General features: G+C 38.7%; 1 protein-coding gene across 4 annotated transcripts in view; it reads left to right on the top strand.

Moving 5' to 3' along the window:
- Nucleotides 1-22,856, top strand: part of actn4 (actinin, alpha 4) — a 105,615-nt gene extending 82,759 nt beyond the window's left edge. For 2 of the 4 annotated variants that reach the window (XM_057839735.1, XM_057839736.1), the window contains exons 11-23: nucleotides 5,310-5,414; nucleotides 5,501-5,648; nucleotides 5,846-5,996; nucleotides 7,388-7,496; nucleotides 7,572-7,712; nucleotides 7,791-7,973; nucleotides 11,373-11,507; nucleotides 11,941-12,120; nucleotides 12,186-12,332; nucleotides 14,941-15,021; nucleotides 15,446-15,511; nucleotides 17,592-17,750; nucleotides 21,844-22,856. In XM_057839735.1, coding sequence (XP_057695718.1) covers nucleotides 5,310-5,414; nucleotides 5,501-5,648; nucleotides 5,846-5,996; nucleotides 7,388-7,496; nucleotides 7,572-7,712; nucleotides 7,791-7,973; nucleotides 11,373-11,507; nucleotides 11,941-12,120; nucleotides 12,186-12,332; nucleotides 14,941-15,021; nucleotides 15,446-15,511; nucleotides 17,592-17,750; nucleotides 21,844-22,002 — 1,764 coding nt within the window. In that variant the 3' untranslated portion in view covers nucleotides 22,003-22,856. The remainder of the gene's footprint in view (nucleotides 1-5,309; nucleotides 5,415-5,500; nucleotides 5,649-5,845; nucleotides 5,997-7,387; nucleotides 7,497-7,571; nucleotides 7,713-7,790; nucleotides 7,974-11,372; nucleotides 11,508-11,940; nucleotides 12,121-12,185; nucleotides 12,333-14,940; nucleotides 15,022-15,445; nucleotides 15,512-17,591; nucleotides 17,751-21,843) is intronic. The other 2 variants (XM_057839733.1, XM_057839732.1) reach the window with 1 other exon arrangement.
- The last annotated feature ends 955 nt before the right edge of the window (nucleotides 22,857-23,811 follow it).

Below are 23,811 nucleotides of genomic sequence, written 5' to 3'. Positions count from 1 at the left end.
CTTAAGGCTCGACTGAAGTTTGCTGCTGATCACATGGACAAAGATAAGACCTTCTGGAGGAAAGTTCTGTGGTCAGACGAAACAAAAATTGAGCTGTTTGGCCACAATGCCCAGCAATATGTTTGGAGGAGAAAAGGTGAGGCCTTTAACCCCAAGTACACCATGCCTACCGTCAAGCACGGTGGTGGTAGTATTATGCTGTGGGGCTGTTTCGCTGCCAATGGAACTGGTGCTTTACAGAGAGTAAATGGGATAATGAAGAAGGAGGATTACCTTCAAATTCTTCAAGATAACCTAACGTCGTCAGCCCGAAGATTGGGTCTTGGGCACAGTTGGGTGTTCCAACAGGACAATGACCCCAAACACACATCAAAAGTGGTAATGGAATGGCTAAATCAGGCTAGAATTAAGGTTTTCAAATGGCCTTCCCAAAGTCCTGACTTAAGCCCCATTGAGAACTTGTGGACAATGCTGAAGAAACAAGTCCATGTCAGAAAGCCATCAAATCTAACTGAACTGCACCAATTCTGTCAAGAGGAGTGGTCAAAGATTCAACCAGAAGCTTGTGGATGGCTACCAAAAGCTATCTAATTGAAGTGAAAATGGCCTAGGGACATGTTACCAAATATTAGCGCTGCTGTATGTATATTTTTGACCCAGCAGATTTGATCACTTTTTTCTGTTCACCCATAATAAAGTCATAAAAGAACCAAACTTCATGAATGTTTTTTGTGACAAAGAAGTATCTGTTCCAATCACTTTATCAGAGAAAAATCAGAGTTGTAGAAATAACTGGAAACTCAAGAGAGCCATGACATTATGTTCTTCACAAGTGTATGTAAACTTTTGACCACAACTGTATGTATATACAGTATATATATATATAATATATATATCAGGGCTGTCAAAATTATCGCGGTAACGGGAGGTAATTAATTTTTTTAAATTAATCACGTTAAAATATTTGACGCAATTAACGCACATGTCCCGCTCAGACAGTATTCTGCCTTTAGGTAAGTTTTACAGCAAGGCTTTTTGTGCTGTCTAACAGCGAACTCATGTGGTCGCTTTGCGACATGGTTTATTGTTTTCTTGCCAGTTCAATATGGCTGCACGACGTCTCGGGCTGACGCCTACGTTGTAATGTTGTGCTTATATGATACTTGGACAAGATTTGTCCGTAAGTATGGTTGTTGTAAAGAATGTACATATTATGTTAGTAAGTGAAATGTTGTATTTTTTTGTATGAGACGCTTTTTGTTTATGTTTAGGGAACCTGTATAGCGTGCTAAGCTAACGTTGTTGCTAATGCAATGCTTGTGTACTTTTTTTTGTAGTTTTACGACGGTCCAAAGAGGACAATGGTTTGAGGCCATTTTATTAATAAATCAGATGAAAAAGGAAGAAGTCTGATTATTAAGGCGTCGTTCACTAGCTGTCTAGCTTTGGAAAAAGTAGACGCTTCGGAGTGAGGACAGCATAGACAGATTTAAATGACAGTAGAGTGAAATGCCCACTACAGTCCTTATGTACCGTATGTTGAATGTATATATCCATCTTGTGTCTTATCTTTCCATTCCAACAATTTATTTTACAGAATATATATATATATATAATTTACAGAAAAATATGGCATATTTTATAGATGGTTTGAATTGCGATTAATTACGACTAATTAATTTTTAAGCTGTAATTAACTCGATTAAAAATTTTAATTGTTTCACAGCCCTAATATATATACATATATATAATAAAAATATATATGGAAACAGCACTGGCCTGCTTAATATAATCCATGACTGCACTAATGTTAGTTGCTTTATTCTATAAAGTATTATTGTGTATATACATATAGTAGTATACGATAAAATTAATACCATATATTCAATTTTTGTTACTATGGCTATGTGTGCCTATCATTCAAAATAATTGTGGTAATTTTTCAGTGTGCCCTCTGCTTAATCTATTTTCAGGTTAAAACAAAAGTTGAACAGTTTTTCCCCTCCCCCCAAAAATGCGGAACCACCAGAACCAGAACCACCAGAAAGAGCATCTGAAAAGTATTCTGAAAATGATTGTCCTGGACATGAGGCCCATTGCAATTCATTTTAACATTTAGAACAATATAGACATGTCATAAAAATAGTAAGAACTGTTTTGACTCCTGTTAAAAAGGTGAAGTCACAGTGTTTCCGTTGACATTTTTTTTGCACTAGTTAATGCCAGCAGCATTGACCTCATTGTTTGTGATTTATTATTGATATTAATGTTATTTATTGATACGTTAATAAAGAATTTAGGTGTTCCAACATGTTTTTTGTGAATTAATAAACTTCAACAAAAATTTAATTATTAAATTAGTAAAAATAAATAAATAAATATTAGATTAGTCAAGTAATCGTAAAAATAGTCAGCTGACTACTCGGGACGAAATTGGTTGTTTGGGACAGCCCTAATATAGACTGATCTGAGTGGAGATTTGTGGGCGTTACTCTGTAATGGTGGCCGCCATTACTGGGGTGTAACACACCTCAGTAGCAGCCCAGTGTCAGTCAATGAAAACGGTAACGTTTGCTGCTGCTAGGGTTGCCAGCTCCCTGCAAATGAAAATAAAGGACACCTCATTAGTAGAGCCGGCTGGTCTGATAAACGTCACCTTTTGATTATTTTGTTTTGTATGTGAAAAGTGATTTTTTTAAAAAATTACAGTAATTGTGTTATGATAATTTAACTCAAACCTGAATTTGGTGCATATTTGAGTGAAATAAGCACATCGAAAAACAATATTTATTAGCAATGTATTTTTAATACTTTTTTAAAAGTGCCGTTTCGCCGTTTTGAAGTAAAAAAAGAATGACCTACGTGAATTGTGTAGATCCGAGGGGAAAAATTTTAAGGGCGGTGGGGGGGGGTCGTAATTCCATCTAACTACTAACGACATGTTTTATTGAAGTTGCTAAGCCTGTCGCGATGTGCAATGAGTCCATTTGTCGCAAGGTAAATAAAAATGAGGGCGATAATTTTCACAGCTGCGTTTTATCACTGCATGCGTGCGTACGTGTGTGCGTGCGTGCATGCATACATTTGTGACTGCGTGTAGATGACATATGACACTCCAGTTAATTTCACAGATGTTTATTGGTAATCAACACGCCGTAGAATTACAGTTCAGACATAGAAAATAAGGAAACATGTATATTAAAAACTGTAAACGTTAGCATTGTTACATTGAGACTAATTGGGGAAAAAGACAACCTACTTTAGCCTGCTATTGAACATTGGCAGTCTTCTCCAAAACGCAAACTTGCAGTTAAAAGGTGACACTTTAAACATTAAAAATCACTGGTTAACAGCATTTGCAAAAAAAAAAAAAAAAAATCTATAAGTTACACCACAAGCAATTACGAAGGTGCTATTTTTGCGGAGTGTGAAGCTGTTAGCGGTGTAGCAAACGTACGTCCGGTGTACATTAAAAGCTTTTCGCGTTCATATAAATTGTGGTGACCACTACCTCATAACAGAATTTACCTAGGGAACTTGTGTGGGGCATGTTGTGTTCCGGGGGAAACTATATGTTGTCACACGCATTTCAGACACTAGAGACTAGAGAGTCACGAGCAGCCGAACACGACAACACGTCTACTCAACGAGCTCTCGAGACTCAACAACATTCATCCGCTACAAAATAACGATTTCTGGAGTTAATCCCACGTACTTCAGAATTAATACTATAATATCTAAAGACTATAATACTACAGAATTCAAATTCTACATTAAGAATAGCATTAAAATGACACCCTTTTTGAAAAATATGATTGGCAATGAATATTTTAATTATTATAATACTAATACAATTAATTAGAGATGTCCCGATTGATCGGCGTCCCAATCGATCGGGTCCGATCACGTCATTTTCAAAGTATCGGAATCGGCAAAAAAATATCGGACATGCCTTTTTTTAATGTATATATTTGTTAATTTAACCGTTTTCTAATTGTATTTAACGTTACAGACATAATATGTTACTCATCCAGAGTCTTTAGTTTAGGCTTAAGGTAGGGTTATCAAATTTATCCCGTTAATGGCGGTAATTCGTTTTTTTATCAACGCATGCGCTGGACGACCCAGTCACGCATTGTCGCATTCAATCGGTAATGGTGCAGTTTTACCTATATATAGAGCTAATAGGCAGCGTAAAATGAGTAGAGTGCCTTTTGCAGTCTTTGGAGCCTTTTTTTAATTGGCTTAAGCCTTACAGTCCCTCTCCCTACGATTAGAAATATCGTGGGTAGCAATGTGGGGAAGTAAGGTAGTAATTGATCTTTTTCTTTACAACCTATGTTATTTCCCAACGCAGAGAAGATGTATCAATTGGTACCACTACGCACAGTCATGGTTGCACTTCCCATCATGCATTTGGGCAGAACAGTTAAATGGCTACAGTATCATTTACTGAAAGCTCAACAAATGCACTAGATGGCAATATTTAGTCACAATATACAAAGTCACATTTATCCTTTAAGAATTACAAGTCTTTCTATCCGTGCATCCCTCTCACAGAAAAAAATGTCAATAATGTAAATGCCATCTTGAGGATTTATTGTCATAATAAACAAATACAGTTCTTATGTACTGTATGTTGAATGTATATATTCATCCGAATTTTATTCATTTTTTTCTTAATGCATTGCCAAAATGTATATGATCGGGGAAAATTATCGGGAATGATTGGAATTGAATCGGGAGCAAAAAAAAAGCAATCGGATCGGGAAACATCGGGCTCGGCAGATACTAAAACGATCGGGATCGGATCGGGAGCAAAAAAACATGATCAGAACAACCCTACTATTAATACTATTATATATAGTAGTACACGAAAATAATAATGCTAGATTTCTTTTTTTTCAGGATTGATTTGAATAATGTTGGAAAGGTGAAGTCAGTGTTCTGAATCTGTTTACATTCCATTCTTTTGCAGTAGTAAATGCTATCAACATTTGACCTCATTGTTTGTGTGATTAATTATTGTTATTTACATGTTTGTTTGTACTCTAATAAAGAATTGAAGTGTTCCAAAATGTTTTGTGAAGTAATAAGCGTCAACAAAAATTTCATCGCGAAGTTATTAGTATTAGTCGACTAAACGTAAAAATAGTTGGCTGACTAATCGGGAGAAAATTACCGAACATATTTCCGCCACAGTCTTCTCACCTTTTTAACCCCTGGCCCATTTTCATTCCTGATTTTTTTAATTCACTTTTTCAAATGTTTTGTGTTACCTCTAAGTAGTGTCAATATTTGTTCCACAGGTCCAGGAGAAATGTCAGCTGGAGATCAATTTCAATACACTTCAGACCAAACTGAGACTGGGTGGCAGACCTGCCTTCATGCCATCAGAGGGCCACATGGTGGCGGTATGTACACGCTTACAAATCACAAAGCTTTCATAAACAGACAACATTTGATTATCACCTCTCTATCCCGTATTTATGCTGGTCAGGATATCAACAGAGCGTGGCACACCCTGGAGGGAGCGGAGAAAGGCTACGAGGAGTGGCTCCTCAATGAGATTAGACGTCTTGAGAGATTGGACCACTTGGCTGAGAAGTTCCGCCAGAAGGCCTCAATCCATGAATCCTGGACCGATGGTAGGATCAAAGACTCCTATTTGGGCCGGTTGTGAACCAAAATATATTACTTTATATATCAAATTAATCGCGATGTTGGTCTAGAACCTGCTACAGTCACGTGTTTTAATCGCGTATATCAACATTTCTGAAGTAGCTTTATAATACGCTTTCTTATTGTAGGTGTTGTGTTAAGTACCGTTGTTTGTATTGTATAGGCAAGGAAGCCATGCTTACCCAGAGAGACTACGAGACCGCCTCACTGTCGGAGGTGAAGGCACTGCTCCGGAAGCACGAAGCTTTCGACAGTGACCTGGCCGCCCATCAGGACCGAGTGGAGCAGATTGCTGCCATCGCGCAGGAGCTGAAGTACGTGATGAACCAATGAATACCCAATTTGTTCAAAAGCTTTATTTTGACACATGGGCAAACAAATAATCATTAAAAATGTGTATGCATGACATATTCGCTTCTTTGGAGACAAATAAAGAGGGAATCACAAAGTCTTTAGGTTTTCAGGTCAGTTTAGACATAGTTACTTAGTAGTTAGTTACTAAAAATATATTCTTGAAGTGTCAAACTTTGCTTTTTGTTATCTGTAAACTTAATTAACATAATTTAAAAAATGTGTATATTGATATACAGTATATGGCGGAAAACACTCAGGTGACTTGAAGTTCCGCTCTGAGACCTACAATTTGGCCAACTTTCAAAATTGTCCGATATGCATGTGTGATACATCATTGGAAAGCTTAAAATCTCAATTTTCTGGGTAAAGAAAAATTTTGAACAGGAGGGCATTTAAAAAAAAAAAAAAAAAAAAGAAAGGGTTTTTTTAAACAGCAAAAGCCTATCTGGAGGTGAGAGCACGCGAGAGCAGAATTACAGACGCCATGACTTTAACGAGATATTATCGCGTAGTTACCTTGTTTGTTTCGATCCATAAACTCCATGAAGCATGTATCACTGAGTGTCAAGACATAGCTGAAAATGGCCACAGCTGGATTTTCTGGGGATTTTCTGGGTGAAACATGGTAATATAATAAGGATCGCGATGCAGAAATCGCAGACATTAAGGAGTGGGCGAGATTTTCTTTTTCATATATTTACTCTTTTAAACGTTTTTTTTATTCAATTTTTCTTTTTTTGGATCGATTATCATCTAACATATCGGAGAAAATGTGACTGCAACAAAAAAAAAAATACAATTAAGCGATAGTTATGAGGTAGATATCCGTGACTTTTTTACAGAAGCCATTTTTTTCATTTTGACATCATTTGTTTAAAAGTTTCAAATATGTGAGTGAATGATTTTTCAAAGTCGTTTTTTTTAAACGAAATATGAGACGTCAATTAATGATTCTAAGCTAAAAACGACAGACATTTTGAATAATAAATATAGTTAATTACCTTCCTTTTATGGCTGGGTTGAAACAAAAGCGGTTGCGCAAGGTCTGTAAACGGGGGTTTTCAGGGTAAAACGGACAAATTAAATAGTTCGGGGGGGCTTTATGTGCCATGAATCTGCTATGGCAGCATATAGATTATGATTAGATTATTATTATTAGATATTCTATCAAACACAACAGTTCTTTTGTCTTAAAATTCAGCAGTTTCTTTTAAAGAGGAGTGCAAGAGCAGAAACTGCTTTTTCAGTTTTGTCTGTTTTTTCCGCCATATATATATTTCCCAGGGTTTTCATATCGCCCAGCTCTACTATCTCATGTGTTTTACGTTGACCATCCAATGTTTTCTCCCAGTGAGCTAGACTACTACGATGCGCCCAGCGTCAACGCTCGCTGCCAAAAGATCTGCGAGCAGTGGGACAACCTTGGACAACTTACACAGAGGCGCAGGGACTCGCTTCAGGTTTTAGCCTTACAACGTGTTAACCACAATCGACTCGAAGACCTTACCGTCTCATGTGTGCTTGCCTCTTTGCAGAAAACTGAGAAACTGCTAGAGTCTATTGATGAGCTTTACCTGGAGTATGCCAAGCGGGCAGCACCCTTCAACAACTGGATGGAGGGTGCCATGGAGGACCTGCAGGACATGTTCATCGTCCACAATATCGAGGAGATCGAGGTAGACTTGTTGTGAATTTGACAGATGCAACATACTATATATTGGACGGTTAAAATAATGGACCTTTTGCTCCCACAGAGTCTGATCCGTGCTCATGAGCAGTTTAAGGCCACCTTGCCTGAGGCCAACAAGGAGCGTGAGGCCATCCTGGCCATCCACAACGAGGTGCAGAAGATTGCGCAACACAACGGCATTAAGCTGAGCGGAACCAACCAGTACACAGCCATCACTCCACAGAGCATCGACAGCAAGTGGGATCAGGTAGAGTGACTCTAATGCATATCTGGTAGTGTAGTTTATACCAGATATAGATAAGTATTTGTACGGTGGGTAAGCATTATTTTCAGATGCCGTCCGTCTAAATCATGACTTGCGTGAGAGTCTGTGACAAGCAAGAGGAGTTTCTGTCCAGGTTTAGGTAATCCTGTAGACAGGTGCAAGCCAGCGCTTTACAAAGAGGGTACAATGCTCTTGACAATGGAGTAAACTCTACCGACCTCTTCGCACCAATAAGCAAACCTACTGCACTCCCTTTAAAAGTGACACATAAGTTAGGGCAGCTACCTGAAGGGAGCAAATATTGCTTAACTCAGTGGGAGATTGACTTTTGCTTGGTTTGAGGCAGTACTGTTTGAATTAGATTTGGGACAAAGCATTGTTTGATGATGTATCGCAATAGGATACAAAATGTACCGAGACACATCGAGTTTTAAAAAAATGGATCAGGATATAAGGGCTAGATGCACTGCAACATGATTTGAGCAATATGGTGCACAAATAATTAAGTCAAAATTAAGGGTGTCAAAATTAACGCGTTAACGGGCGGTAATTAATTTTTAAAATTAATCACGTTAAAATATTTAATGCAATTAACGCATGCATGGAACGACCCACTCAAGCATTGCCGCGAACAGACTACAATGGCGCCGTTTGAAGTATATTGAGAGCTAAGGGCAGAGATAATGGACGCAGGTGTTACCGGCACCTGCCAAGGGGGCCGCTGTTATTTTCAATGTGACCGCCATTGTCAGATTGAGCAGTGAGGAAGAAAGTGGTCGAGTGAGAGAGGGAGCGAGAGAGTAAAGAAAGTGCGCAGTTAGTGCCGGCTCAAGTGCTGCGTCCTCCACATTCATTTGTATATTTAATAAAAGTACCCACAAAAAGCCATCCAACGCCTCTCGGTGTTTATATGTGCACCGCCGTCTTCCTCAGGAGGAAATCGGACGACCCGAACCAACCGACGACAACGAGCCAACATGTATCGCCAGTCCCTAGCACTGTCAATTTCTAAGAAGGGCGAATTGGTAACGCAGGCATTTATTGGAGCCGCGCTATTTAATGGAATAGGCGGTTGCATCTCTTCCACAACTGTTATAACTATTGTGGCAAGCGACATGGGGAAGAATAACGTCAGATGATTTGTTTCTTAATACCATGTATTGTATTCAACGCAGAGAAGATATACCATTTGCAGCAACCACTGTGACTCATGGTTGCTCAAATTCCCATCATGCATTTGGGCCATTAAGAACATTTACGTTGCTACAGTATCATTTAGTGAAAGCACAACAAAAATAATATTCCTATCTCTCTAAAATAAAATAACGTTCACAAAAAGAAAAGCACTCAATGCAAAGAGATCTGGCATTCCCAATCAAAATAGCTATCCAAAATAATACTCTATTCAAACATTAAGTTTAGCTCAACAAATACACTAGATGGCAATATTTAGTCGCAATATACAAACTATCAAAATTACCATAACTTGTACTCACATTTATCTTTTAAGAACTACAAGTCTTTCTATCCGTGGATCCCTTTCACAGAAAGAATGTTAATGTTAATGCCGTCTTGTGGATTTATTGTTATAATAAACAAATACAGTACTTATGTACAGTATGTTAAATGTATATATCCGTCCTGTCTTATCTTTCGATTTCAACAATAATTTACAGAAAAATATGGCATATTTTAGAGATGGTTTGAATTGTGATTAATTACGATTAATTAATTTTTAAGCGGTGATTAACTAGATTAAAAATTTTAATCGTTTGACAGCCCTTGTCAAAATACATTACTGACCTTGCAACTTTTCCATGAGTAGCCATTTTGTGGCGCTCATGAGCACGAATCAGAAGAACTGGCTTCCACCACTTCGCAAGGATAGACAAGAAATAGAAGGTAAATAAATCAAAGGTCATTCAAACTCACGATTTCCAAACTTAACTTTAAATATCATATAACAACGAATTGAAAAGCATGACTACCAATTGATGAAACAACTGGAACAGTAACTGAAGAAATAATTCGCAAGGAATGTGAAGTCATTAATATCATCAGCGCTGCATTGCATGCTAGGAGGCATGAGGTGCAATATTTTGGGACAACAACAGCGTTGACAGTAGGTGGCAGCAGTCTGTCTCTCCTAAGTGAAGTGGGAGATTAAGCAGTGATAGCCAAATGTACTCACTTTTGTTGCCAGGGGTTTGGATATTAATGGCTATATTTTGAGTTATTTGAGGGGAAAATAAATTAACTCTATTATATAAGCTGCACACAGACTACTTTTCATTGGGTCAAAGTGTAATTTTGTTCATGTTGTCCCATGAAAAGATATACTTAAATATCTGCAGAAATGCGAGGTTTTGTACTCACTTTTGTGATACACTGTAGGTGGAGCACACTAGAGGTGTGCGAAATTTCCGATTCTTAGATTATTCGCGATCCGGTCGTGGAAGATTCTAGAACGATTCACAAACATCCAAATTCCGATTATATAATTGTACCAGGTAAAGCGGAAATAAAACACAGTCAGCGCTGTCTTCAGGACGCAATGAGGAACGGACCGAGAGTAAATATCATGTTCGACTCATGCCGCTAGATAAAAAAAAAAAAAACAATAATACCTGACTGCAGACGTCAGCCGCTACAAACAACGCCCAGTTGCTAGTTGCTACAAACATACGGCAACATACGGCTATGGTAGATATTACGTATATCTAGAACTTCATGTGAAATGACAGACGACGGCCGCGTTAGATCATATACCAAGAACTAGATGCGAAATGAAACTTTCCCGCACTAGTAAACAGGCGCCATCTTAAAGCAGTAGACTTCTCTAGAAGGCTGTGTTGTAGCGAACCTAATTACTTTAAAAAAAAAAAAAAAAAAAATCGGCAAAATCTTTTTTTTTACTGTTTTTAAGGGTTAACTTGATACTGAAATAGTATTTTGTTTAGCCTGAGAGGATTTTTGAACAATTTTGGAACTATTGTACAAAAAATAAAAAGGGGGGGGGTTGTGGTGCATCAATAATCGATTTATAATCGAATTGGAGCCTCTGAATCTTAATCGAATCGTTAGGTGCTCAAAGATTCCCACCTCTAGAGCGCACCATCACTAGTCTGAATCGAGGGTGCTGTGTCAGGTGTGAGGGAGAAAACCTAGCAAACTGATGTTGCCTGTAAACGCTCGTTGAGACTAGATAGAAGCGCGCACGGATAACACGTGTATTTGTCTCTTGATACTAGTTATTGCCAGTTGTAACTGGGCATTGACAGAGAGCAAACGATTAAAAAGAGAAGGCATCTGCCATGGTAAATCCTCTCGCATGTTTAGATGATGATTACGACGATGTAATGGCACAACATGTGTTTGCAGGCAGAGAAGCTGGTGCCTCAGCGTGACCGAGCCCTCCAGGAGGAGCTTCGCAAGCAGCAGTCCCACGACAACCTGAGACGCAACTTTGCTGAGCAAGCCAACGTGGTCGGTCCCTGGATACAAAATAAGATGGAGGTACTCGATTGAATTTTATCGATGTTCTTTAGAACTTTACATTGTAGTTGCAGCTTTCAAAAAAGGCAACTTGAACATCAGACAATAAAGTAATGGTGGTGGAGTTTTGATGGCAAAAAGCTGAATGTTCAAGCAACCAGTGGAGGGAGGCCATTTCAGGTGTAATATGCTCCCGCTTATGTGTTCCAATTAGAAGGAAAGCAGCAGCGTTTTGGACTAACTGGACATATATGTAGGGAGGACTGGCTGACCCTAAAATAAAGTGCATGTACTGTAATCCAGTCAATATTTGATGAAAGCATGAGTTACTGCTTCAAAGTGCTCCTGCACAAGAAAAGGCTTCACCTTTTGCCAGCTACACTTGCCAGAATCGTTGCCACTTGCCAAATAGACTCCTCTCCCAATTTAATCAAGGTAAATGTTGCACGCACAGGAAATTGGCACGATATCCATTGAGATGATTGGCACTCTGGAGGACCAGCTGACCAACCTGAAGGAGTACGAGCGGAGCATTGTAGACTACAAGCCTAACATCGACCAGCTTGAGGGCGTTCACAAGCTCATCCAGGAGGCTCTTATCTTTGACAATACGTACACGCCCTACTCCATGGAGGTAGTAACAACCTCACTTGAGTTGGATACTGTGTAAGATATTTGTTAACGCACTTCCTCCCACAGCACATCCGCGTGGGCTGGGAGCAGTTGCTCACCACCATTGCCAGGACCATCAACGAGATCGAGAACCAGATCCTGACACGTGACGCCAAGGGCATCAGCCAGGAGGAGCTGTACGAGTATCGGGCCTCTTTCAACCACTTTGACAAGGTCAGGCATGCAAATTCAGCCCTCATGGCTTTATTTCAAGTAATAAAAATCTGCACAATCGCTTGCAGTAAGCCAAAGTCAAAAAATTACACAAAAGACATAACAGTTAACAGATTGTATCGAATATACAGTAGTACCTCGACATACGATCCCTTCTACACACGATCTTTTCGACATCCGACGTAAAATTTGACTTGCCATTTGTTTCTACATCCGACTCTAAATACGACGATCTATGACAGTACCGCAGTCTTTGTTTGCCTGCGCGGTGTATTTTCTTGTGAGAGAAATCAACATGGGTTTCAACCATGTTAGTGCAGGTGGTGAAAAAAAAGGAAAAAAGAGATGCTTACCATTGACATGAAGATGGATATGATAGAAAAATATGAGCGTGGAGTGCGCATCCGTGACATGGCTCAACTACACAGCCGTAGACGGTGTATGATCTCGGCGGTCCTCCTCCGTTCGCCAGTCTTTATAAGTTAAGGTGGCAATTATTATTGTGGTGACATCGCCAAAGAAATCGCCAGCTTCTTCAGGTTTCTCATCATTTATTCCATCAACTTGTACAACACAACACGCCTAGTGTCCCCCGCAGCAAATAAACAAAACGAAAGTAAAGGCATTGCCTCAAATAGATGACAATGACGCCGTTTTTTTGTATATTGAGAGCTAAGAGGCAGAGAAAGGCGTTCATTGGACCGCGCCGTTTATTGGCATAAGCTTCGGCAACTCCTTCACAACAAACATAAGTATCAGTTATCGAAACGAATATTATTTTTGTTGTGCTATCTCTCCAAAAAAAAATAACGCTCACAAAAAGAAATAGCTATGCAAAATACACATAAAACTTAATCAGACTTTGGTCAAACTCTATTCAAACATTTCGTTTAGCTCAACAAATACACTGGATGGCAATATTTAGTCACGATATACAAACTATCAGAGGTCTCGTACGTTGTGAAGCCAGCACTCAAATGACCGTGAAGTACCAGTAAACAGGGAACTACGGAGTCAGTCGAGGGACAAAACACACTCATTGGCTTGATTTCTAAGTAATTTAAAACTCGCCATTGACACCTTGTGGTGTATTTCAATCACTACCTTACGTAGTTAAAGACACTGGAAGACCGGCAGGAAGCCAATGAGACGTCACTGCTCGGCGAAGTCAACAATGGCGAGCTACTAGTTTATTCTTTGATTGAAAATGTTACAAAATGTATTAAAATGAAAACATTTAAGGGGGGTTTTAATACAAAATTACTATAACTTGTATTAACATTTATCTATTATGAACTACAAGTCTTTCTATCCGTGGATTCCTTTAACAGAAAGAATGTTAATAATGTTAATGCCATCTTGTGGATTTATTGTTATAATAAACAAATACAGTACTTATGTACAGTATGTTGAATGTATATATCCATTTTGTGTCTTATCCTTCCATTCCAACAATAATTTACAGAAAAATATGGCATATTTTAGAGATGGTTTGAATTGCAATTAATTATGATTAATTAATTTTTAAGCTGTGATTAACTCGGTTAAAATTTTTAATCGTTTGACAGCCCTACTATTATTATATTATTATTCCGATATTTATTAATAATTTGTTTGCTTTGCTCTTTGTAATTGATATTTGCAGTAGTAAAATCAGTATTTATGAAGAATTTAGTGGAGGTTTTCGGGCTGTGGAACAAATTAATGGAATTATAATGTATTCTTATGGGAAAATCCTGCCCGACATACGACCATTTCGACTTACAAACAAGGTCCTGGAACGAATTAACTTCATATGTCGAGGTACCACTGTATTAGCTAATATTATCCCATCTAAAAAATAAAAAAAAAAATACATTGGCCCGAGCTATCGGTTAGCCTTCATTAGAAAGCTTATCACCCACCAAACAGCGAACATAAGTTATCCTATTTTATCGGCTATATATTGGCCGTTGGCCGATCTAGAAAACAGTCCTTTTAATTGGCCCGATATCATGGCCAGCCAATATATGTCGAAAATTTAGTGTTGACCCAGACAGGAAAGGTTGATGAAAGTATGCTGATATTCATGTGCATGGTCATGTTCAGACCAAAGAAGGACTAAAAAGGGAGCCAAGTGAGTTAGTCGAAGCACTTGTTCATTTCTGGGGCCGTCACTCAGAAGGACAGTGAGTGTTTCACAATGAATATATTACCACTTATTGGAGATGTGTGACAACATTTGGTGTGTTTTCATGGTTGAAATGGGTTATGTAGTCCATGAAACAATGTGGAATAACCACTAGGGAGTGTGTTGGTGTGAATGATGTACTTGGGATGTCTCTCATACGGCCACCCTGTTTGTCATTTGTGCCATAGCATCTTGTTAAATTCCCTTTAAATGGCATGACCCATATTTATTTTTTTAAAGACATGATGTCCCCGCATGCATTTCAGCACCATACTTGATTCTGTGAGGACTTTTGTTTCAACAACCATCCTTGTCTGTCTCCCATCCATCCCGTCATGCCTCCCGCATGGTCCATCTCCCCCTCAACCCATGGTCACGATTTGGGCCCTGGCGTATGAACGTGGCGCTCTGTCATTGGCTGTCATTGGGCCGCTTCAGGATCACAGCGGGGCCCTCATGGCTGAGGAATTCAAAGCCTGTTTGATCAGTCTGGGCTACGACGTGGAGAACGACAAGCAGGTAGGAACCGGGAGAAGGAGCGAAGAGTGGGGGAGGCCAGCTGGAAGCAGGAACACGACGCCTCCATACACATTTAGATGTTTTTTTCATGTGTTAGTGTTTTATTATTTGGATATTTTAATCATTACCCAAAGAGCATGGTTTCTTTTCCTGCTTCCAAGGCTCCTTGGTTTGATTCCCGTCACGCATTGACATGTTGCGTCCCTGTGCGTCCACCAGGGGTCTCTGTTGCTCTGTACAAGCATCATCTTGGGTCGCGCTTTTCAGTTTTTATGTTGCTCTCAACGTTGACTCGTGCTTTTTATCTTTTTTTCTCACGCCTCCCCAAACACGATTCTCCCTTCCTGTTTTGTCACATCTATCTTACCATTTCTGTCACCTACCGCCTATAAATTTCCTACCATGCCGGCCCCCCCACCAACAGAAGCGATCGGGACAGATGGTGGCAGAGGATTACCGAGCTCTGCTCATTTCTACAGGAAACAGCCTGGTACTGATGCCAATGCTGGCTTTAGCCCCCACCCACCCTACCCCCCAGTCCCCAATCTCAGGGTGTCTGCAGGTCAAACAGTTTTCAAGCTCTACATCATGAACATAATGATGATAACTTGCTAATTGGTTCAGTAAAGTTGCAAATTTGGTGTTATACTCGATGCAAGCGTGCAAATAGGAGTTGTTAAAGCATTGGTACTAGGTGTATAGGTAATCGAGTAATCGGATCACAAAACATTTGATGTGGTGCAGGTTAATTTTAGAAATCAAACAAAGTGTTAATACTAGAGGTGCACGATAATTATCGGTCCGATAATTATCGGTCCGATAATAGGAATTATGACGTCAACCCAATATATCCAATAACATTGTATATTATCGGGCGGCCCAATTCGGGCCTATTAATATTAATTTTGGGACGTGTCGGTGGATTGGGATGTGTGCTTTTTATCCACTCCTGTTTACATACCTATATAATGTTATTGGATTTATTGAGATGACGTCATAATAATTTGTACATCATAGATATCTCATTTTTACATGATGGCAATCATGTTTTTACATCATAGATGTCACGTTATGACATGATAGTTATCCTGTTTTTACATGATATCACATTTTTAGATGATAATAATCGCGAAACTCTTGTTCATGTCATCATGAAAATTCTGGTTAGGTCAAAGGCAAATCTATGCTGAATCCACCACTAGTATTTTTGACCTACAGGTGTTCAAAAACTCAGGTGAATTCACATTGAAAAATTGTATATATATATATTGTTGGTTATCGTATCGGTATCGGCCTTAAGGAGCAGGAAGTTATCGATATCGGTTTCAAAAAATGGATATCGTGCAACCCTAGTTAATACCTTAGCATAGCCTCAACGGTATTAAGAAAAAATTGAGGATCTGAGAACAGCAAAAAAAAAAATGTTTTAATGAAAGCTTTGGCAATGTATTAAAGAACTACTTGCTTTTTTGCGTGCTGCCTTTTGCCCCCTCCCCCAAAACAAACCCCTCAGAACGCCATTTTATAAGTCATTTTAATACCCCTGTTCTGTCCTTACTAAATGACAGACGACAAACAAGACTTTTTGTGGTTCTTTGAAGTTCTTTACATCCTTTACTTTTTCACATTTTGAATTTTTTTTTTGTAGAGCTGTGACACAAACACATTTCGACATTAAAACAAAACAATAAAAGTTTAAATATCTAATTTGTTTAATCAATATATAAATTTAGTAGATTATTAGAAATATTTAGTAGATTAGTAGAATTAACCTAACTTGAAGAACAAAAGTCCGCTAGCTTAAAAGCTATAAAATGCTAATGTTTTTTTTAATCCTCTAACAAATCATTCAAACACATATTTCCACAAAAAACAGCTAAATATACCTCTAATCTAAATTACGAACATATGAGCAAACACATTAGCGCAAACAAAAACGTTGTCATTAACAGGGAGCAGCTGGATTCAGCAATGTTGGACGAGTTGTCATATGCACTCTTGCCACCAGAGGGCAGTGTATCCTCCCAAATCATTAAAATTAAATGCAACACTTTGAAAACAAACCGTTACGCCACTCTAATTGAACAAATCATTAAAACAGCAAAATGTACTTCGAAGCATTTTTTCCTAATCAATTGATGAATCATTGCGGCACTAATGAGGAGTTATATGTTACTCTCGTGTAAATTCCCCTAAAACATCGATATGATGAACATTCTTATGCCATTTCATTCCGACCTTGCCTTTTCTCCCGGACAGTTTTGATTCCTGTGGAAAACGTTAAAATCTACGGAAAATTCCACAATTACGGATTCCATAGGGGGCTATACACTGTGTTAATGTTACCTGCAGGTACCCTGCTAGCTTTTTAACACTGCTTGTTCTCTCCTATGTCTAGCACATTCTTCGTCAAAGTGTTTTTCTTGTATGAACTAGTAAATGTCGCATGATGCGTGTTGTGTTCTTGGTTTCCATCTTTGTGCATGAGTGTCTTTGTTTTGTGTTATGTTCTCAATGGCTGTGCGAAAAAATGTCTTCCGGGTTAATCCCTTTTCTTTGTCGGCCACTAGGGCGACGCCGAGTTCGCCCGCATCATGGGCATCGTGGACCCCAACAACACAGGCACAGTCACCTTCCAGGCCTTCATCGACTTCATGTCCAGGGAGACCACAGACACCGACACCGCGGACCAGGTCATCGCCTCTTTCAAGATCCTGGCTGCAGATAAGGTGGGTTTCAAACGTAGACTTTGGTGAAAAGTCAGCTTCCAAATACAAATACATGGAAAGAAAGAGGAAATCTGCCATTTCAGTTTGGTTAGAGCAGGTATTTTAATTTTATTTTTACTTTGCTTATCGCACCTTCAGAGACATACTGCTTGTGATGTTATCAAAATCTAAATGACTACACAGACGTTATGAAATTGCAAGGATATTAAGTTTAGTGCATGCAGATAATGGCTGAGAAATTTGATGAATCATCGTCATAAAACACAAAGCAGTCACATAAATCTTCAATGCTCAAAGTCAATTTGAAGCATATGCAGTATACTAGACAGAGGGGTGACGGTAAATTGCCCAAATTGTGTACATTCGTTGTGTGTGGTGCAGTGGAGCTGTAAAGTTTTTGGGGGCTGTGGGCATAAGCGGATTTTAAGGGGGGGGGCAGGCCCCCCTGGTGGCCTAAAAGCGTCATTGCAGGTAATTGACTTCCCTATACAGTGGGAAGAACAAGTATTTGATACACTGCCAATGGGAAAACCCACTGTATATGTACAAAAGTTGTAAAGCAATAAAACTGCAACAAAAATGAATTAAATGAACAAAAAACATTTTCATAATGGAGCGAAACTATTTTTCGAGCACCTTAGACTGTCATTTGCTTTGCATATAATTTATAAAAAAAAAAAAAAATATATATATATATATATATATATATATATATATATATATATATATATATATATATTAGAGAGAGAGAGAGAGAGAGAAAAGAGAGAGAAAAAAGTATTTTAAATATATTTTATTTTATTTGATTGAAAATGTTTTTTTTGTTTTTTTTTTTGATTGAAGCAACTTTTTGGGGGATTGAATGATTTATATACAAACGTCCTAATCATAATATGGCCCAAACACAAAAAGGATTGCGTCAAAGAAAACTTTTTCAATGAAAAATTGTGTTCAAATGCAAATTTTTCAATTTCAAATATTTTTTCGCATTCAAAAACTTTTTTCTATGATTGAAGTTTTTTTTTTTTTTTTGATTGAAGTGATTTTTCTATTTGAAAATCTATATTTTTTGAAGCAACTTATTTTTTGATTGAATAAGAGAAAAATGTCCTTGCCAAAATGTGGCCCAAACACAAATCAACATTACTTCAATCAAAAAGTTGCTTCAATTAAAAAAACGACTTCAATCAAAAAAAAAAAGAAAAAATAAATAATCAAAGAAAAATAGCTTTTTGTTAGTTTTTTGAGTTTCAAATTTATTTTTGCAAACATTTTTTTTTTTGATTGAAGCGACCTTATTTTTTGTTAAAAATATATATTTTGATTGAAGCAACTTTTTTTTCTAATTGAAGCAACTTTTTTTGGATTGAACAATAAAGACCCAAATCTACCTCCATATGGCTTCGTCCAGCGGATACAATTTTAACTGGGGTAACTACATTGGCACGACACCGGCGGGCGTACCAAATTCAATGGATTACGATCTTGGCGAAAAAGCATTGCCTCAGCAGCCTGATTTAGAGTTCCCGTCAAGAATGATGGGAAACAAAAAACGCTCATTGTCAACCTATTAAGTATTCTTGTAAGTTTATTTTATTGCTGACACTGCGTTTTGGGGTCATCAACATAAAGTGCCCCCCCCCCCCCCCCCCCCCAAATGATATACCAAATGAATACATTTAAAACGTTGTACAATCGTATTATTCCAAGTGTGAGTAGCTTCAACAGTTTAGCTTCATGAGAAAGTTCGCCAGAAAACCCCACACATTTTCCTTTCAAATTCAATACACAAAGTTACTAAAAACTTACAAAGACGAATGATAGGCAAGGCTCAGCTAGGAGAGCAACTTCATTGAGGTTAATCGCAGCCGCTGAGAGAGAAACAAGTTTGAATGCGGGGGGCAGCGTCAAAGACCGCTAATTGCGACAGATGATCTTGTTCTAAGCACAAATTCACGTTTGCTGGACGAGGAGAGGTCTCACTCCCAATTTTTTTTAGATGAATGCATTTGCCAGCATATTGAATTTGGTGAGTAATGGTTTCGATCGTTTTCATATTTTGCATTATCACAAAGTTACTGCCGTTCGTTCCAGCTTGCATTGAACACTGCCAGAGCTAGCCAAATCTCCGGTGAAAAAAATAGCTCCCGTTAAGTTAGCGTCAAGCTTGTGTATTTAATGGTAATATAAAAGCAGTGTTGTCAGTAACGCGTTATGTGAGTAATGCGTAACTGTAATCTGATTACTTTCTTTCAGTAAAGACCAATCTAACGCGTTCATTTTTCTAAATCAGTAATCTGATTAAAGTTACTTTCCTTGATGCCTGTGCGTTACTATTTTGTTATTGCCCCATAATGTATGTAGAATGAAGAATACTGTAGTCATGGGAGTGACATCACGTGTCACATTTTCTAATCGGGGATGGAAAAAAAACGGGTCATGTGTTTTACCATGATGCGTGAGCCGTGAGCGCTGGCCAAAACAACATAGCCTTGCTATCTCGCCAGGATGCAATAAAATAGGCAGGAGATATACTACAAACGGCTGCATTTGCACACTGGAAACACAGCCATTACTTCACATTTTTGTCCAGCAAAGATGACAAAAATATCTCTGTGCGCTGCGAACTTTGCGCTGGCTCTAAAAGACTGTCGACCGCTAAAAGCATCCAATTCAAGCACCACCTGGAATTACAGCACAACAGGTAACAAGACAGCCAGGACTTTTTGATACTGCTCATGCTCAATCCTCGGTTCAAGCTCAGTTGTTGTGGAAGGTTTTGAAAGCTTAGGTTTAAAGAAATTCTAAATATCCATCTTGCCTCCTCAGCTGTAGTTTTGGCTAAGCAAAGCAAACGGCTGTCTCTAAGGTGCTATAGTCACAGGATCTGTTCGAAAAATAATTTGGACCCATTATGAAATACTTTGAAGGATTCTTGTTCATTTCATTCATTTTTGTTGTTTGTTTTATTGCTCTAAAACTTTTATAGACAACATTTTAATGGTCATATTCAATGGTCTTTAATTTAAAGGGGAAGTTCAGAATTTTTTACATTAGGCTTAATCTTTGAGTTAGCCTGGGTTCAATTAGTCGTTGGAGTTGATTTGAAAAAATTCTGTGCAGTTTGCCAGTTATTTGATAGTTTCTGGGCTTCGGAGTGAGAGCGCGAGTCAATGGTGGTTGAAATCAACTCCTTCAACTAATTAAACCCCCGCTAATTTGAATATTAAGCCTGATGTGAAAAATTAAAATGGTCAAATTCGCCTCATGTTTCGCCGACGGAGGACATTTTGGCAGAACGCAGGAACATATTTCCTCCACACCATTCTCACCTTTTTAACCCCTGACCCATTTTCATGCCTGAATGATTGATGTATGATTATCTGAAAATAATGTCTGCCTAGGCTGCAAATATAAATATTTGTAAATAAATAATGTAGAAAATAAATGAATACATTTTAAAGAATGAATGAATGCACTGATAGTTACTTGGTTTCAAAAGTGTAAAGTCACAACATGCTGTAGCCTTCTTTCCTTCTAAACCAAGCCGTTTACAAGAGGAAAAGCAGCAGCATGTGTTTTTTTTCTGACGGTCAACAGTTTCCTGTGAAACACGGACTAGGTCCTGGGACCGTTCTTTTCGTGTGCGTCGCGTTTAGCCGCTTCTGGGACGCATCTAACACGCGGCCGCACTGCGACTGGTGTGCATTGGCTGATTGACTCTAACGCCTGCGTTCTCGCGGCGGCCACGTTGTCGCGCCGTTGACGTTTCTGGGTTATTCTGTGCTACCGTGTCGGTCCTCATTATAGTAGAGAAGACGGAGTAAATATAATCTACACAAAGAAACTGTAACCCGATTGACTCACAGCCTCGAAAAGTAAGGGTTATATAATACATCAGAAACTCGTTCGGTACGCGTCCGTTCCGAACCGAGCACCACGGACCGAAACAGTTCAATACTATTACATGTACCGTTACACCCTTAATATCCAGAGATCTTTGAATGATTTGATGATCTGACCAGACTCAAAGAAACAGGAGTTTGTGTCCACTCTAATGTTTTAATCCGGAATTTCTTTCTACTCCCTCCAGAACTTCATCACTGCCGACGAACTGCGACGGGAGCTCCCGCCCGACCAGGCCGAGTACTGCATCGCTAGGATGGCGCCCTACTCTGGGCCCGATGCCGTCCCCGGCGCTCTCGACTACATGTCCTTCTCCACTGCTTTGTACGGCGAGAGCGACCTGTAAAGGCTCGCGTCGGGGAGCGAGTCGACGGCGAGGTGCCGCTTTGAAAGTGTTTAAGCGTGTCGAGTGAAGTGTAGTTTACGGAAAGCCGGCTATTCCAGCTTCAAGTATATGTACTAGCACACTTTTTGTCCTCTCTGGTAAGTAGCCCGCATGGAGGAAAATTAAAGAGGTTTATATCATTAGTAAGACAATTTAAAAATTGCTATGAACACTAGTCGTAGAATTGCGTCTTACTAGTGTTAGTAAACTAATGCCCAATACATTTGATGTGGGAGGGCTGACTGCTTCAGTCCATTGACGGTGATAGACGTCTCACTCAGTTTTACCTCAACATGGATGAGACGTTTATTGACATCAATTGCAGGAAATGAGTTCAATTGTGCTCTAATACAGACAAAATTCTAGTTTTTCTTATTTGTAGGAAAACATTGCTTCTACTAATGTGCCGAATTGTCATTTTAGTCCCGACAAAGAGCTTACTAGTGCACGTACATGAAGCTGGTAATGAAAGAAATGTTCCAACGGCTTTTCGTAGTAGTTTGACTTCCTAGAATGGGCGACAAGGGTGCGCTTGTTAACTTCACCCTCTCTGCCTTTTTTTGGGGAGGCAGGGCTAATCTTGATACTCTTGCGGAATTTATTTTATTATCATTTGGGGAGGGGGTCCAAGGGTTTTCGACATGAGGGGAGGGGTTCGCACACGATAGCCCTTGTTTGTGTATTAGAATTATATGATGAGGCGTTCTGAGAGGGTGGGAGGTCGGGGCGGGTGTCGATCAAGCAGAAACGAAACCACGTATTTACACATAATTCCCTTTGTTGCTGGATAAGGTGACCAATTTTTTTTTTTTAAACCACTCTTTCTTTTCTTGCTTTCCTAGAGTGGAGGGTACTGTCAGGACACTGTAAATATTTTTCTTTTTAGAGCAAAAAAAAAAAAAAAAGGATATTTTCCTAGTTGATAATTGGCGATAGATTTTTTTTAAACATTCCACACCATGTGGTAACAGTATTTTCTGTGTCCTCAGCACCATTTTCCTCTACTTCCTTCCATGCCTCCATCCTTGAATAAAAAGAAATCGATCAAAAGGAAATGGGGGAATAAATCTATGCAATGATTAGAAGAAACAAAGTCAAAATTGATGGCAGATTTGTTTTTTGCAAAAATATTTGGAAGGGGAATGGCAGGAAGTTGCATATGAAAAGAATCCAGGACCAAAAGCTTGTCTCTCGCTCTTTTTTCACGCTTTTTTTTTTTTTTTGTCTTTATTTTCTCCACCTGGCAAGAGAGAGAAATGAACTCTGGAAATTGTGATTATTTTTTTTTCTTTTTTGTACTCTTTAATAATAATAAGGAACCTTATCTGCTGTACTGGAAAGTGCAAAAGGCCTTTTTTTCCCTGTCTAACCATAATGACGATGAGTAACGCTCACCAAGCACACATAAAAGTTTCCTTAAAAAATGCAACTGGATTTCTTGTCCTTTTTATTTACACGTGCACACTAGGGGTGGGAACCGCTTGGGTACCCCGTGATACAATATGATTTGCGATAAAAGGCTTGCGCATTTCTTACTGTACAAGTAATAACCAGAAAAACAAGGTCTTCATCCTTCTGCTGTGAATTGAACTGAGTTTATCACTAATAGATTAGCAGATTAATGCATCAGATTCTGCCACTTACTTGCCGATCGATCGGATCCGATCACGTCATTTTCGAAGTATCGGAATCAGTAAAAAAATATCAGACATGCCTTTTTTAAACATATATATATATATATATTTCTTAATTGAATCGTTTTCTAATTGC

Source organism: Corythoichthys intestinalis, chromosome 6 (genome assembly GCF_030265065.1).
Source record: "Corythoichthys intestinalis isolate RoL2023-P3 chromosome 6, ASM3026506v1, whole genome shotgun sequence".
NCBI lineage: Eukaryota > Metazoa > Chordata > Actinopteri > Syngnathiformes > Syngnathidae > Corythoichthys > Corythoichthys intestinalis.
Note: the sequence above shows the minus strand (reverse complement) of the source record. Positions and strands in the feature narration are given on the sequence as shown.